The 18,106-nt window shown below is 37.5% G+C and overlaps 2 protein-coding genes across 2 annotated transcripts; both read right to left on the reverse strand.

Moving 5' to 3' along the window:
* Nucleotides 1–399: 399 nt before the first annotated feature.
* Nucleotides 400–1,509, reverse strand: LOC132163178 (cation/H(+) antiporter 4-like). Its single transcript, XM_059573364.2, has one exon. The coding sequence runs from the start codon at nt 1,507–1,509 to the stop codon at nt 400–402; it is 1,110 nt and encodes a 369-aa protein (XP_059429347.2).
* An 11,012-nt stretch (nt 1,510–12,521) lies between these two features.
* Nucleotides 12,522–16,938, reverse strand: LOC132163179 (cation/H(+) antiporter 14-like). The gene is made up of 3 exons (XM_059573365.2): nt 16,681–16,938; nt 14,727–15,740; nt 12,522–13,766 (listed from the first exon to the last, which is right to left on the reverse strand). Exons 1-3 carry the CDS (start codon nt 16,936–16,938, stop codon nt 12,522–12,524), a joined length of 2,517 nt encoding a protein of 838 aa, XP_059429348.2.
* Nucleotides 16,939–18,106: the final 1,168 nt, after the last annotated feature.

Raw genomic sequence — 18,106 nt, forward strand, 5'->3', positions numbered from 1 at the left:
GAATCATGGCCCCACCCTTATAAGGGGTGATGTTTACTTTTTTTTTAATAAAAACTTACTATTTAAATGTCACAAATTTCTTGTTTTTTTGTTGTGACTTTGGAAAGTAAAATGTATTTTCTCTTAGATTCTTTTATTTAGAACAAAAAATCTAACCGTTAATTAGAATCATGAAACTAATGGAAGAGAAATGATAATAATAAGCTTGACAATTAGAAATAGCCCTTACATACTCGATAGAAATAGAAGTCCTCCCTACCCCGTTGATCTCAAGTATCTCATGTATATTATTACTACCTAAAAGACGTAAGACCTAACAATAAACTACATATTTCCATCGCACAAAACTTTATACTTACACCATGATCAGATCGAAGATGAATGTATTTAGTTCCATATTTAACTGTCAATCTGTTGTTGTTGTTGCACCACCAAAATAGAAGTTTTGCTCTGAATATCTGATGAGGCAAGTAAGTCCCCAATAATCCCCAGTTCTGGAAATTCACTCCATTCTACAAGCCCTGATGTCTGTGGAGACTGTATGTTATGTCGTCTACCAACAATAATAAAGTCATAATCATTCACCAGAGACCGAATTATTAATGCCGTTTGAGGCCCATCTTTCACCATCTCCTCTTGGTATATCACATATTCATCACCTACATTGTTAAGTTTAACATCCTTCAATATCTCATTGTCAATCAATTTGTCCAAGTGAGAATCAACGTCATCGCCAACGGCAACAAAGTGAACCACAGTCAAGATGATATTCGAGTCATTGGCCATGCGTTTTGCAAAAGACAACGCCTCTCGATCGTCATTACCTCCGAAGAAGATCATGGCAACATAATAAGATGGCTCTGATGAAACAATTGAGCGGCCTAAATGACCACGATCAACAAGAATCCCAATAGAGCAGGGGGCCACTTCAAGCACACTGCAATTTAAGGTCCTGATGGTATTGTCCTCTGATTCGACAAGACCGTCAATGGACCATTTTCGGTGAAACGGGAGTACTATGAAAGATGTGAGTTTGTCCAATCCAAGGATGCATATGTCCTCATGCATGAACTTAGGTGGAGAGATTGCTGTGAAGATGTTTACTGATACAACACCCTCATTGTATTGTTTAAGGTGATTGAAGGCGAGAATGATATTCTCTGAATAGGAACTATTATTGGATACAGTTTTTTTTTGCATTTGGTGGGACACAAAAATAGGAGAGGCTCGGCCAATTAACTTGATAAGGTGAAGTACATAAATAGCAAGGGGTCTTTCACTAGATGGGCACGCGACTTCAAGTAGTTTTGTTATTGCAGCAATGTCATCTTGCCTGTGAATGCACACTAGGACTTTGAGCTCTGCATTGTGTATGCAATGCATAATATCCCTTTTCTGGTAACTTGCATATTTTCTTGAAGGATGATATAGATATTTCACTAGTAGTGGCACGAAAAGTGCAATTAATAGGATGCTAACACTTGACAAAGCGTACGACTGGTCTGCCATGGCCTGCACTTAAATGAAAAATGTTGGAGAAACCCATCAAATGATGTTGTTAGAGAAAGCAATGGTCTTTTACTATACTAAATATTATGTTCTAGAAAATGTATTTTGCAGTATAGTATGATGCTTCCAAAGGATAATTCTAGGACTTATCCTTAAAATACTCTTAACAATGAAATATCATCTCATAAAATAAGCAAAAAATATCATTAACTATACTACTAAACTTGATTTAGCAATAGTCATTTCTAATTTATTATAGATTCATGGAGTGAAAGGGTCTTACATGTATTTGGTCTAAGAGTCAATTTGGAAAATAATTTTGTCAAATATAGAAATAATCATTTCGGGAGTTACATGGGATTTATTTGTCATATTAGAGTCACCTATGATGTAAATGAGTGAGATGAATATTGGAAAAGTTAGAAGTATCATTGTATCTTATAAGAGTAATGGTATTTAATAAACTACTATAAGCCTGTCATACAACTGATATATTATGGAAATAAAATTAACGTGTCTTTTTTTATTTATTTTTTCTACAAGCGTTGATTTAATAATTAATTTTTATTGCTACATCATTAAGTTGTATGATAGGCGTATACCGATCTACTAAATAACATTACTCATCTTATAAATACTCATATATGATCTAGCTAGTCACTTTTCTCAAGTGAGTGGAATAAAAAATTGTTTTGGTGTGTTTGTCCTCTTCTCCACTTATCTTCCATAGAATATTGATCATGTGATTTTAACCCTCTTGATTTCCAACAAATTGGTATTAAAGTCACTTGTGGTGAGAAAAGAAAATGGAAAATGGAAAATGGAAAATGGAATGATTCCATTTCAAATGCCTCGGTACACGAAAGGCAACTATATATCTGTATTAAAGTAATCTTGGGATCAAAAAATTTATGGGAGATCGTTGACAAAGCTGCTGGTTACAAGGATTATCTGAAACTCAAAATAAGTCTTTACAAGCCATCATGATCATCCATCAATGCTTGAGATTCAAGATTTTCAAATAAATATATCGTTGATCAGATTCAGGGTACTCTTGAAGCGTGCCAAGCAGCATCGCTGCTAAAACCACCACGAAGGGTGGCGTTCCAAAGCGGCACCGAGAATGGATATATAATAAATCAGCTACACCGAGAATGGTTGTGGGTGTAGGATTTAAATTGTTGGGAGTTTGGGTTTGGTGGGGAGAAGAAGATGAAAGAGAACCGAGTGTATTGTAATTTTTTTTTTTTTTAATTTTTAATTTATTTATTATTATTATTATTATTTTATGACATGCCTGCATAAGGGGAGGGAAAGGAAGGAATGTGATGTAGATCAAGAAACCTGAAAGGAGGTTTCTAGAAGTCCTGTCCGGACACGGGTCCAGCCTGTCCGAACATGCCATTGAAGAAAGTAGTTTTTGGAAGTAGCATCCAAACACGGGTCAAGCCTGTTCGGACACATCTATGCTATTTCATGTGTTTTTAGTTACCTGTCCGGACAGGGGATATGTCCCGTCCGGACACGCTTCGTAGATTTACAAATACAATTCTAAGTCGTATTTTCTTTAGGTTTAGGGTTTGAGAGCCTATAAATACATGTTTTATAGACCCTAGAACGTAGATTTATATTATTATTAAGTTTGTTTAATAAGAATTACTCAAAGTTGAGTTTTTTCCTTATTTTCCTTTAAAACTTAGAGAGTATTTAGCTTTTTAAAAAAGTTTCTTAGATCATTTGATAGAATTAAGATCTAGAAATACATATTCGCTGCTTAAATGTTGTTATTCGCTACAGCCTACTAAGTTAGGCTGCATCAGTTGGTATCAGAGCCCAAGTTACTCTCCATGAATGGGAGGGACAACCGTCTGGTAGACATAAACGAAGTGCACATGCACACGTAAGGAGCAATTGGCGATTTGTTTGCAACACATGGATGGGAGGTTTGGTGGTCTAACCGTGCGGAAGAAGAGGCGTGCGTGCACCCAACACGGGGTCCCTACCAATCACTTTGCCGGCATGGATGGTTCGAGCGTTCGTTGTCGTCAACCAAAACCGTGGTACGCGGGAGAGGAAGACAAATTTATCGTTGAGAGTGAACCTATCAATCCTTTTGCGGGGCGCAGAGTGCAGAGGAAATTTCCTACGACACAAGCTCATACTATATCATGGGACACAAGTGTCAAGCTCAACACCCCGGGCTTCCAAGGTTACTTACAACCCAACGAACCCCAAGTTAAAGAAAAAAGAAAAAAATACAACAAAAAGAAGGTGCCTATGGAGGCGACAAAGATGACAAATCAATTGGTGATTCGTTGGCAACTCATGGAGGATGATGTGGAGATCCTGTTGAAACAGATAAAGACCATTTGTTGGCAACATATGGAGGATGATGAGGAGATCCTGCGGAAACTAATAGAGACGATCACGACCCGATTTGGCATCATGGGTGGTCCTAAAGTTCGTCACCATCAAACAACCCCATGCTTTGTGGATGAAGATAATGTGGGTGTCGTTCGTAGGGCACAATCTCAACGACAAAGGGCATTGATTGAGGCGAAAATGTCGCGACGGGTCAACTTGAACGTTATTCGTGAGTCTCAAACCCATCAACCAAATCCATATTTTGTGGAGGAGGAAAGGGAATCTGTGGATGAAAAGCTGCAAGAATCCGAGTTCATTAATGAGAAGTTCAGACATGAAGATGTTAAAAATTCTTCGCAAGGATTCGTGGATTGGGATTCTCCACCAACCTATGATAAGGAATACAAAGAAGATCTGAAATAAAGACCCTTGCCATCCAACCTAGAGGAGGAGCATGAAGAAGATGGGTTTTTCCCCATGTTTGGCGGCCTCTAACCCGACGAGAATGACCAATGGGAAGTGGAAGGACCCACGTATGATATTGCAGATGAAGTGCCTAATTTTAGTGATGAAGAATTAGGTTATGTTGATTTCCTTGGTATAGACGATATCTTGTCCAATTCTCATAACAATTGTGATGAGTTTTATGTGGATGAGGAGAATTACATGTTTAGAAGGGAGACAACGACTGACCCATTCTTGAGTATCTTCATGGCATGTGGAATGGAAAATGAACGAGAGAAGTACGGCAAGCCTGAAGTATTGCCAACTGGTGTGTGAGGCGTTCACGACAATCATCAAGGTATCTCGATGATGAAGAGTATCACGTTTATTGTGGGGTGTTGTCTTGTCTTGATCTTGAGGAGAGGAGAATGGAATGAGTTGACGGGGCATCCGAAGGACCATGGAAAGAACCGGCCGAATCCAAGGACAAATTCTCTCCGAACTGGAGAGAATGATGTAGATCAAGAGACTTGAAAGAAAGTTTTTGGAAGTCATGTCCGGATATGGGTCCAGCCTATCCAGACATGCCATCGAAGAAAGTAGTTTTTGGAAGTAGCATCCGGACACATCTATGTTATTTCACGCGTTTTTAGTTACCTGTCCGGACAAGGGGTATGTCCCGTCCGGACACACTTTGTAGATTTACAAATACGACTCTAAGTCGTATTTCATTTAGATTTAGGGTTTGGGAGCCTATAAATACATGTTTTATAAACCTTAGAACGTAGATTTGGATTATTATTGAGTTTGTTTAATAAGAATTACTCAAAATGGAGTTTCTTCCTTATTTTCCTTCAAAACCTAGAGTATCTAGTTTTTTAAGAAGATTTCTTAGATCCTTTGATAGAATCAAAATCTAGAAATATCAATCCGCTGCTTAATGTTGTTATTCGTTGTAACCCACTAAGTTATGCTGTATCAAAAGGGGAGTCAAGTTAATAATCTCCGCTTTATAAGGCATAGTCTCCACCCAATTGAATTACCCCTTAAAGACTTAATGTTATTGTATTATAATGAAAGTAATATCATCTCAAGCTTTTTCCTATTAAATCAAGGAAGTAATCATTTTAGGGTTTACATGAAATTTATCATGCATATGAGTTATTAAGAATTTATTTGTCACGTGAAAGTTACATATGATGCAACTGAGTGAATTTAATATTGGAATACTAGAAGCATATATTGTATCTTATAAATACACATACAGTCTAGTTATTATTCTCAATTGTAGGTGGATTTTTTTTTTTTTTGTTGGCCCTATCCTACCAATGGGAAAGGAATGGAATGTAGGTTTGAGTTAAAAAGGATATATCAGATATATATATTCACTCCATATAACAATAAGGCATTAATTCATCCTAATCTATATTAGAGGCACCTAAAACATAAACAAAAAGAAAAAAAGATAATTCCATTTTGAGTAATGCTAGAAACTAAAATTTTATTCTATAACTATTCAATAATACTGACGTAGTAGTCTTAATCAACCATTTGATAATCAATTAGTACTGTTAAAAAAAATCAAGGATTGATTGGAATTAATTGACATGTTATCATTGTGAAATACTTAATTGTTGGATAAAAATATGATTTCTAACATTTTTTTTTTCAATTTCTAAGAATAATTTTTTAAAAGAAATTAAAAAATAAAAGGTCAGGGATAAAGAAATATGGTCACCTTAGTATCTCTGAGGCTTGTATAGGCTGCGAGTTGGACTACACCTTTGCAGCTCAATATGAGAGCGAGTGCCATAGCATCTTTTAAGGGCATTTTGAAGTACAAGGGAGGAACCAAACAAGCCGCCATTTTGGTCAAAAAAGTCAAAACAATGTTGAGTCCGTTGATTGTCATGAACATGTTATTGAATTTGAGTAAACTCAGATCTGTCCTCATCCCACAAGAAGTTACGAAAATTGGCAAAAACACATTCAAAATGAAGTAGTTGAACTTGTTAACAATGGCAGATCCTAAAGGTGGTCCATCTGGTACTGCCAAACCCATAAAGAAAGGCCCAGTGAATACACTCATACCAAACAAATGAGAAAGCAACCCGGAGCCAAAGACCATTAGCATGATGGTATGAATGTATGTGTCACAGACAGGCCTGCCTACCGGTGTTTGCCTGATCACCCAAAACATTGTTGGTCGAATCGTAAATACAATGACGATAAGAAGGATGATGAGTCCTCCTAAATCTACGGCGGTGAGCACACTAGATTGCACCCTGCTAATTATAGCCAAGGTGGCAAGGATGGAAAGGAACACACTTAACATATCACTCACCATTGCTGCAGATAGGGCTAATCGACCCAGTTCAGAATTCAGGATCTTGAGGTCTTCAAGAAGGCAAGCAACGACCGGAAATGGAGTTAGACAATGTACTGCTGTTAAATATGAAAGTACATATGATTCATCTTCATTTAGCCAATAAGATCCTCTGATTTTTACTTGGAATGACAAGCTAATTAGTAAAGGCGACAAGATGCATAGCACCCCTGTAAGCAAGGCTTTTCTTCCGCTTCTCTTTATCATTCCTAGATCCATTTTCACGCCACTGATAAATAAAAAGAGTACGTAACTCCAGAGAGACAGCATATCAATTATTTCTTGACTTTTAATGGAAAATAGAACACTGTTGAATATTCTGAAGCGCCCCAGGAGAGAGGGCCCGAGGATCATGCCAACCTGGTAATTAATCATATAAAATATGATCAAACTTATATATATATATAATGTAGGGGAAACTTCACCCGTTTTGACATGTACCCACAAACTTCAAAATTTCTCAATTTGGACTCCTGAACTTTCAATTGCAGTCAATTTGAACCCCCTGAATTATCACTTGTTTTGACATGTCTCCACAAACTTCAAAACCTCTCAATTTAGACCCATGAACTTTCAATTGCAGTCAATTTGAACCCCCCTCAATTTTGGCCCATAAAACCCTTAAAAAGACAAATTATCCTTCAATTTTCTTTTTATTAAAAAAGAAAAAATTGAAAAAAAGGATCACAAGGTGGCTCAACCGTTGGTCACCTTGTGAATTTTTTTTAATATTTTTTAAAAAAATTTAATTTGAAATTAAGGTTAAATTTAGAATTTTGTAAAATAAGTCAAGGGTATAAACGTTATTGTCTAACTTTTAACGTTTAAAATCTGACAAAGATGTTCAAATTGACTGCAATTAAAAGTTTAATAGTCCAAATTGAGAAGTTTTAAAGTTTGGGGGCATATTAAAATGGGTAGTAATTCAAGAGTTAAAAAGTGAAGTTTCTCTAAAATGTATGTAAATACGTGCAAAATAGAGAAACAGGGTGGAAGAGATGACGTACAAGAAGTTGTGTGGTAAACTTGGGGACTCCAAAACGCTTAAGAAGGAAATGGGAGGCTTGGGTGATGGTGAAAATAACAATCATCACCAGCTCAATCAGTGGCGTAGACGGCATAGGCCCACTATAGATGTAGTTCCACAGGCCTTGTGAATGGACGGTGGCGGGCAACTCAATACATTCTTTTATGGTGATCACGCCACGGCTTGTATTACCATTGTTTCCAGCCATGCTGCTGCCTGCCTCTCACACAAAGAAATTTGACGCAGAGAGAGATAAAGAGAGAAAGAAAAGACGAGGCAATCAAGTGGGGTTTTTAATTTCTTGTGTAAAAATGAAGTCAGAATTTATACGACGGATCTTGTTGCCTGTTTTAGGACAACATCTAATAATAGTTTCACGTACGTACGTACGTAGTATATTATATTCTGCAACGAGGCCAGGCAGATTGGAATGGAAAAGGGTTTTGAGCTAACACCGCGGTTGTTTCTCTTGCTGGAAGGTATATATATATATATCAACGCTCTCATATTCTTGATTTATTCTGGGTTAATTTGTTACAAAACATTAATTGGAGGGGGATTTAGGCCAGGGTTTGTTAAATTCGCATGTACCAGATTGTTACTAGGAAAAATGCTAGGCTTACAAACAAATTTCAAATTGAATTTATCTCATTTCCAATCATGTTGTATCACATCATGTTGTAAAAGTTTTTTTTGTAAAATTTGTTTGTAAGCTTAACATTCCACGTTTGTTAGCGCCAAAAAGACCACCAAAAAAAAAAAAAAAGGTTGTTGGTTGTTAACAATATTGTTAATCCTACGTATGTACATACCTAAAAGAGCAGTTTGGGCTCACCTATAACATCAATATTGGTGGAGAGGATTAGTAACAGCCTGGAGAATTACCATTAGAATCATTAATTAAGACTTTTAAGGACAGCGTTATTCTATAGCTTTATGAGATTTTCTTTGGTCTATTTTTTATTTATTGCATTCTATATTTTATCTTATTGTTAGTTGTTTGCATTAATATTATTTAGTATCAACAAGAATTTTTTCACCATCCAAATAATTTTACAACATAAGAATCGTAGCACAACAAAATCTGTCTTAACAGCCACATCAAAGTTAGCTTTAACAAAACAAAAAGGGAAATCTGCTGAAGTGACTTAGCTAAAATTGGTTGAACCGCATTATGCACCACGAATTGGTTTCTCTCAAACCAGATGTGATCCAGTGTGATGACTGCAATTAGAAGCTAGATGCCATCAACATCATTTGAAAACCAAACCTCTTCAAGGATTGAAATTTTGCTTTCGCTATTTCTAACATTAATGTTAGGAAAAACTTCACTTAACCCCCTTAAATTTTTACGCGTTTTGAAATTCTCCCCCTTCCCTCTCTCTCCCATTAGGATTTTTCGTTAAATCTGGTCAAAATTTTCAAAATACCCTTGCTTTTTAATATAAAAATTGTAAAGATTCAAGATTTAATGAAATTTGCAAAAATACTTACGCCTGAATATTTTTAATATTTTTTATTATTATTTTTATTAAAAAATTGGTATTTAGAAAATTTTGACCAAATTTAACGGAAAATCCTAACAAATGAGGGATATCGCGAGAAATTGAAAGTTTAATACCATAAATTAAGAGTCTTTGAATTTCGATTGGATAATTTCAAAACATGTGAAAGTTCATGAGGGGTTTTGTGAAATTTCTCCCTAATTTTAATTTGCTCTCTTTTCATAGGTGGAAAACTAGTAAAGTTTAAGAGTGTGCTAATTATTGATCACATCTCTTAGATGGACCGCTTCCAACTTCATGCTTGAAAGCATTCATAATTGATCCCTCATTCTCTCTTTCATTCAAATCAAGAATGTGAAAGACTCCTTTATAACCTTTGCCCCATATGACTAGAAAAAAAAAATGCTACTTACCACACAAATATTTCACAAAGTTAACATGACAAGGTTTAGTAGCTCTTGGATTCGCCCTCGTTAAAATACATATATCCAATGGCTAGACCTTGCCACATTAGCTTGTGAGATATTTGTGAAATGTTTGTATGGTATGTTATATTACTCATGTTTTGAATATAAAATGATATCTATCTATAAGAGAAATGCTATATACCCAAACAATATGCTACTAATATCCCACTATGTTGACGTAATAGGGTATAGTAGCCTTTTTTTTTTTTTTTTAATCAAATGCGGGAAAAGGTTACAAGGGAGAGGATATAGTAGCCTTCAATAATCAACCATTGTTAAGAAAAAAATATTTAATGAGTACTAGACCCTACCCCATCAATATAGTAGAATATTTGTGGGATATTAGTAGGGGTGTACAAATGGTTGTGATTAGCGGTTATTGGCTCTAATCACCTTAGGCGGTTAGTGGCTTTCATAACCGCAACCTCTCCTCCTTATTAGGTTAATGGTTTTAAAATAATCGCCGGTTAGCAATTATTGAAACTTATAACTGCACCACATAACCACTTTTTAGAAATTGGCATTTTTAACCTATTTTGGTGTTTTGGACCTTCTTTGAGACTCTTTTTAGGGCCTATTTTAGATGACTTTTGGCCATTTTTAAATAATTAGAAGGTTTAAAAATGTAAAAAATCTTAAGAATATTATTATTATTATTATTATGATTATTATTAAGGCATAAATTAAGATCAATTTCATTAAACTCAAAACAAAAACTCAATATTAAACACATCAAAACAACTTCGTTAATTTTTTATATTATTATTATTATTATTATATAGAAAATTTAATATTAATGACTGTTAACCGCCTCCTACCGCATAGTGTTCCACATACATACAATATTTAATCTACACAGAATGAGTTTAATGTAGAAACAAATGGGAGAGAGAAAATGTGGAGGGAGGGGTTTGAGTTATTTTGAACCATGGTTAAAAAATATGACTGGTAAAAGCTTTTAAAAGTAAGGTAACTTTTTAGATTTTAGGAGATTGAAGCTTGATGATTGCTTAAATTACAGCATACATGATGTTATTAAAACTATATCGTGGAAGCCGGATCCCTTGAATATATTAAAGTGTGATAAATTGTATTACAATGGTCTGTATTTATAAAAACGTTAGGAGTGGTAAAGAAAAAACTTAGACTAAATAAGGAAGTGAATAAACGTAAATCATAATATTAGGAAGCTCTTCCTTCTCTCATTTTAGTGAGAGAAGCTCTTCCTTCTCTCTAAGTACGGAAAAATCCACCTCCTTGTGAGGTCTTCTACCACCGTTAGTGTGGTTGTCAGGGGAGGGGAAAGCTTTTCCTCCTCCCCTTTTCCTTTTCCTCTTTTTCTTCGTCTAGTTTTCTTTTGCATATTTCTCTGGTCTATTTGTCACCCTTCAGCATATATTTTTTGCTCCACCTTTTGGCCACTGCTCCGCTGCCTTGGGGTGCCATCCTCCATGGTCGTTCGATCCCTGTTGCTCCCCTGCGCTACTGCTCACCATTTTCCACCATGCAGGTCGAATCAAGTTTGGTTCTTAGATGGGTTTTCTTTAAAACCCGATCTACTTTCCTCTGGCTAACCAAGGTCTACATGTACCAGTCCACCATCATTAGCGGCCGCCCAGCTCTCCACCATCGCTTCCCAATCAGCCATCCGCCTAGCACGCGCCAGAGCGTGAGCTTCACGCGCCGGCTCGTGATCCCCACGCTCTAGTCGATGGTTCCTACTGGCCACTCCTCCACCTTCATCATCACCATCTCTATTGCTTGTTGGGGTTTTTTGGTGTTTTTCCTCGTGTTTATTTTTCTGTTGTTGTTCCATTTGTTTCCTTGTATTTTCTGTTGTTTTGCTTGGGTTTTGTAAGTTTTAGTCTCCCTTTGTTCTTAGGGCTGATTTCTGCTGTGGAGACTAGCGCTACCGGAGTCAATAGACTCAATACTACCTTTTCTTCGGCTCCAGATCCAAATCTTACCAATGCCGCACCTGTATCGACTTCCTTTGGGAGGTTGATGTTGTTCCTTGCTGGAGGTACAGTTGGGTTTGGACCTTTTGAGGTTCTTACACCTATTATTAGGGTTTATGAACCTCTCGAGGTTTGTGATCCTTCATGGGCTCCTTTTACCTTTAAAAGCACTTTATGCAACCCTTTGAGATCGAGGACTGGGTTATTTATTTGGCTTATTTCCTACTTTGTTACGTTTACTAGCATTGTTATTTTTCGAGTTTGGGTCTGTTGTAGGGGAGCTCACCCCTTTCCGGTGTTTTGATCACTTGTACCCCTTTCCCAATTTGCTTAAAAAAAAAAAAAAAAACAAAACAAAACGTAAATCATAATATTGAAAACATTCTAACATTGGAAATTAATATTGAGATTTCTCTCCTAGAAAATTACATTTTCAAAAGACTATCTTACTGATCAATAAGGATCAAGGTTCAAAAAAAAAAAAAAAGGTTATGGATCCCTTGCAATTGGCATTCGAATTGCACTCAATTCGGGGAGCTCCCACAAGAAGCTAGAAGATTGTAAGGCCCAATTGTCCGAAACATCCTCTCTCTATGTGGTTCGGACAACCTAATTGTAAGAAATGTCCATCCTATGTTATGGCAGACTTTTTGGTCCAATAATGTAACTTCACTCTATATGATGAGTATACTTAAATGAGTAATAGGGAAAAGCTTGGGAAAAATATGGTATGATCAGTAATTAATCGTATTCATTTCATCATCTAATTGTTGTGTGGTAAAAAACGTAATTAAAAGAAACAAAGAAAGAAAGAAAAACAAAGAATATATATATATATATACACACACATATATATATCCTTTATTTCCGATGCTCAAACCTAGAGTAAATAGGTGTAAAATCTTCACCATCAGAAAATTCACTGGTCATCTTTGAAGCTACAGATTTGCTTCTATTAGAAACTGGTAAGCTGGGAATGGTCTCTAGCGAGCGATGCCCAGGTTCCTGTGGCTGTTGCTGCACTACCAAAACTGAAAACCGAGTTTCTAAATTGGCCAGCATGTCTCCGATCACCCCAAGCTCCGGGCAGTCGCTCCATTCTGTTGTTAAGCCTAACATAAGCTGTGAGTCGGGTGCATGGTACCTTCCCACCATTACCAAATCGAAATCATCCTCCATTGCATGGATTGCCTGCGTTGTTTCTACTCCATCTTCCACTATCTCCTCTCTATATTGGTTTTTTCCCTTTATAACTGCGTTTGATATGAACTCGTGGATCAAATCGTCTTCAAGATTCTTCTCCTTTTCATAAAAGTGACGCTCGTGTATGAACCTGACCACTGTGAGGTTGACATGTGGATGTTGGGCCATGCGTCTGCTATAGGCGAGTGCTTCCAAATCATCAGCGCCGCCGAAAAACAGCAAGCCAATTCGATATGCGGAGGAGGATGGTGTTGTTAAGGCGGAGCGAATAGCACGTGCATTAATCCCCCGCTCAATGAGGACTCCGACAGAGCATGGGGCCATGTTGATGACGTTGTGGTTGACAGTCCTGAGGGAGGGGGTGGATGATCCCAGCCGTCCATCAATCGCCCACTGCTTGTGAAATGGCACGATCACAATGGTGGTTCTTTTGTCAAGAGCAAGACTGCATATATCGTTATGCATGCTCGCATAAGGAGAAACTGCGGTGAAGTGCTGCACCACGACACTCCCATGGTGGTGCTGCTCAAACTGGTTGAAGGCACCGACAACATGGTCGGATGCATTGGAAGGCGAGTTGTGGAGATGGTGATGATGTGGCACAAGTATAGCCGATGTGCTGGCAGTAAGCTCCATGAGGTGGAGGACAAAGACGGAGATTGGGGTGAATCTGGTGGAATTGGAAGCTTCGAGAAGATTTAAAATCATGGGGACATTGTCTTCCTGGTGGATACAGACAAGAATACGGAGCTGGACGGTGTCCGATGATTCCAGAATGGTCCTTCTTCCGTACGCCGTGTACCTCCTTGTTGGATCATAAAGGAACGCTACCATGGGCCTCACTAACCCGGATACGAGCAGCATTGTGATTATCAGGAGGGAAAATGTTTGGTCGTCTAGGATCTGTATGCATTAATAAATCATTTCAATTATAAGACATAACACAACAATTATATATATATATATATATAAGTTCGGTTAGTTTCGACGTTAAAATGTATTCAGTTGAAAATAATTTTCACAATTTTTTTTTTTTTTAAATATTTTTCAGCGTTTGGCTTATGCGAAAAATTAGCAGCCGCAAAAAATGGTAGGTGACTTCTAGTGAACACAAGTGGTAGCGTCTGGGTCCCCAGAAGGTAGCTCAATCGGCTGGGACCACACTTAATGAAATGGAGGTCATTAGTTCGAATCCACATTCCCCCTCTTGTGTGGACATGTCAAAAAAAAAAAAAAAAAGTGGTAGCGTCCAGGAGAGGGATTCAGGCGAATTATGGCAGTAGCAGAGAATGAACTGCTGGAGGGAGGTGCATTTAAGAAGGAGAAGTTCAAACTCAAAAAATAGTTTACTGTTTAAAAAAAGGATACTATTTTACGAAAATTAAAAATGGTCTTCCTAGGTAACCAAAAATATTTTCGGTTTGAACACTATTTTTTGGTCGTACAAACATCTCAAAATAAGGAAAACGTTTTTAAATGACATTTTACACCGAAACGTAATGAAACCTTAACTTATATTCTAACACTTCCCTTTATTTGGGGCTCAAACTCCCAACTTAATATATGTACTTGGTAGAAATAGTGTTCGAACCGAAAACTTCTACTCTGATATCATATCAAATTACACTTATTCTAAAAACTTAATAAAAATAAATAAATTTAATAATTTAATTTAGAAATATGCTAGATTCTAATAAAACTCTCACATTTTGTCTATCAAAATCTTAGGTGGCAAAATGTTATTTGCCATCAACTTTGACAATGTGCATTTTGCCACCTAGAATTTTGATGGGCAAAATATAAGAGTTTTATTAGATTCTAGCAATTCTCTTTCATTTATATTAAAAAGAAAAGTTTGCTTACGTTGGAATCCTTCCACATGATATACCAGGCAATCTCTACGATGCCCTTGGAGCACATGATTAGAGCAAGAGTAACGGCCTCCATGAAAGGCAAGCCGCAGTAAAGCGCAGGCAAAAGATTACCACCGAACTTCCCTACACAACCCATGACGATGATCGCCTCAATGATCACCGGAGAATTTCCTCCTACCCCGGCCGACATCAAGTCCGTCTGCAAACCACAAATCGCAATGAAAACCGGAAGCAGCAACCCAGTCACTATGGTATCCAATTTTTCTATTAAACTCGATCCCAGCGGCGGCCCATCTGGTAAAGCAATCCCCATCATAAAAGCCCCGAAGGCGGCGTGCTGGCCGATGACTTCAGCAAAGAGTGCACACCCCAGCACCACCACAAGAATGACTACAAAGTGAGTTTCCTTCATGGGTCGTCCTTCCGGCGTGAATTTTGTTAGCCAGATTATGAACGGCCGGAAAACAAACACGATGGCGATCAAAAAGACGGTGACCCAGCAAAGTGCCCACAACGATGTCCACTTGGATCTGCGTATGGCTAAGCCGATTGCGGTGACGGATACAGCCGTGACCCAGCTGCACAAATCGCTGACCATGGCTGTGTAGGTTGCTAATCGGCCGATCTCGGAGTTGAGAATTTGCAGATCAATAAGCAGGGTAGTGATAACAGGGAAGCTTGAGATGGAATTAACTGCGGCTATAAATGGAAGGGAAGTGGTTATGTTTGCGTCTATTGGAATCATATGACTTATGACAAAATAGGTGAGTCCGGCGAGAACATAAGGCATCACAAAACCGGCGGATCCTATCAGCGCCGCAGCGCCGCCTGCCTTTCTCAATATTCTTGTGTCCATCTGCACTCCTAAGACAAAGAGGTGAAGAATGAAGCCTATGTTTGCGGCTGTTTGAAGTACCACTTTGCTGGACAGTGGAAACACTTTGGTCATCGTATCGCTTCCTATGACACGCCCAAGAATTGTTGGACCTATTATCACACCGGCCTGCAGGTATATATATATATATATATATTCACAATGATAAGAACATGGACAATTAAGAAGGATAAGAAAATAGGTTGGAGGGGGTAGTCTGTTCATGCTCATATATATCATGATTTTAACATTCCAGTTCCATATTAGTACGTACTGTTAGACTAGATTGCTCTGATACCATTTGTAAGCTGATCAACATATCGGTGCCATCACTTCAAAAGACTGATCATTTTGGAGTTTCTTGAAATCACTTATAAAACTAATATGAAATTTAGGATTAGGAGTGCTGCTTTTATAATCTACCTAGGAGCATGTTTGGGATTGCGCGCTTTTTAGCAAAAACTTCATTTTAAAATTTTTACAAAAAATGCGTTTTGACCATTTTTTTAGCTTTTTGGATATTTAAAAGCGTTTTCAATTTTTTTTTACTAAACTTGTACTTTCTTCAAACCAGACTTTTTGAGTATTAAATGCATTTTTAAGCTCTTCAAACGCATACCTAAACAAGCTCCTAGTCAATGCGGTGGGTTATTCATTTTCCAAACATGGAGGTGAGGTGTTACAAGCTAGAATTAACAAATTCAGATACCCATTATTTGGCCTTGCTTGCTAGCAAACATAGCACTTCCTTTTTTTCAACAACTCAGTTAGTTAACATATATAAGGCTTCTATTTGGCTTTGCTAGCCCATTGCAGATCAGTATCTGGTTTCTAATAGCAATGTTTGTGTCAGCATACATTCTTCTTAATTTATCCAGAAGGCTTGCTACTATATATATATATGAACTTAGTTGGATTACAGGGAAGAGCAATTACAAATTGATCCAGTTTTACTAAATTAAAGTTAATCAAAAACAATAATATTCAATGAATTTTAAGCCAATGGACTCCAGAAAGTCATGAAATATAAATGAATGTATGTCTCCCCACCTAAGAGGGAGGAACTTACCAGAACTTGTGCAGTGATAATACTTTGCCGCAGAGGTTTCAGCAAGACGAAAATAAATCTTGAAGTGAGGAAAAATATAGTTATCTGGACTAGGAAAACAGGGGCGGCGAAGTCGAAAGGATCATCTCCGAACCAAACGCCATTGGAGGAGACCATGTGAGGGTATGCGCACACAATCTCTTCTTTAGAAAATGGCCCGGTGACCATCCCAGCAGACACAGCACCTCTTTTCATGATAAGATCATCCTGTGATGCCATATTGAATGTTGAAGGAGCTCTTGAGAGAAAACAGAGAGAAATTATCAAGATGATAAAGAACTTCAAAACGAAAAGATCATAAAGCCCCCTTCTCCCCCGCCCAAAAAAAAAAAGGAAAAAGGAAAGTAGGAGAGACACAGAGTTAGAGAAGGAAATAAAAGTAAAGGGTCCCCATTGAAATGTGAACAACAGGCCACAGAGAGAGAGAGAGAGAGAGAGGAACTTGAGGATAGACGAGAGATCAGGGGGAGAATTTGTTGGTGGTCAACTTAGATGAAGAGAACTAAGACGATCGTTGTATACAGTTGGCCATGCAAATAAGGAAAGGCTTCCACAATACTCTCGGCAGGTAACTTATTCCTCTCCACTCAATTAATCTCAGGAACCAAGGCCTCTCTAAAAGTGTGTGTATATATATATATATATATAGGTCCAGCCACAACTTTCCTTTTTAAGCATCACGAAGAATTAGGATTCACCAAGTGCGCATTAACAGATTTTATCACCCGACTCTCTCCATCTTCATGCAGCATAAGTCAAAACCAGCTATGAGCTATTATCTCACTATGCTGTCATGGCATTGCCAATCTGCCATTTGATTCTTTTCTTTTCTTTTCTTTTAACAAGAATTGATCTAATGGTAGATGGGCAATGTCACGTGAGCATAACAGGGAAACTCCGTTTACCTCCTCTAACTACCATTCTTTTTACAATGTTCCGTCAATGTTTTAATTTTTACAATGCTCCTCAATCTACCATCGGGGTTATAGAGTGTTCCCTTCTGAAACCAAAAATAACAAAAGCACTCTCCATAAGATAAGGAAGAGGACATTGTAACTCTAATGGTAGATTGGGGGATATTGCAAAAGGAATAGTAGTTAGAGGGGGTAAATATAGTTAACCCTATATATATAAGCCAATGGCAAGAGAACATTGATTCAGATATCTTTTTTACGGCAGGAGCCATGCACATACAATCAGATATCTTTTCTACTTCAGTAATTATGAGAACGAAGAATTTCTGCCAAGCCTACACTGCAAATATTGCACTATTTTTCTTCTTGCACTTCACAAACAATATGTAAAGATTTCCATCTCTTATTAATTACATTTCTACTCGAAGCAAATTAGCTGTAAGTACATGTTAACCTTACAGAGAGGCTATATA

Source organism: Corylus avellana, chromosome 8 (assembly GCF_965113065.1).
Source record: "Corylus avellana chromosome 8, dhCorAvel1.hap1.2, whole genome shotgun sequence".
Taxonomy (NCBI): domain Eukaryota; kingdom Viridiplantae; phylum Streptophyta; class Magnoliopsida; order Fagales; family Betulaceae; genus Corylus; species Corylus avellana.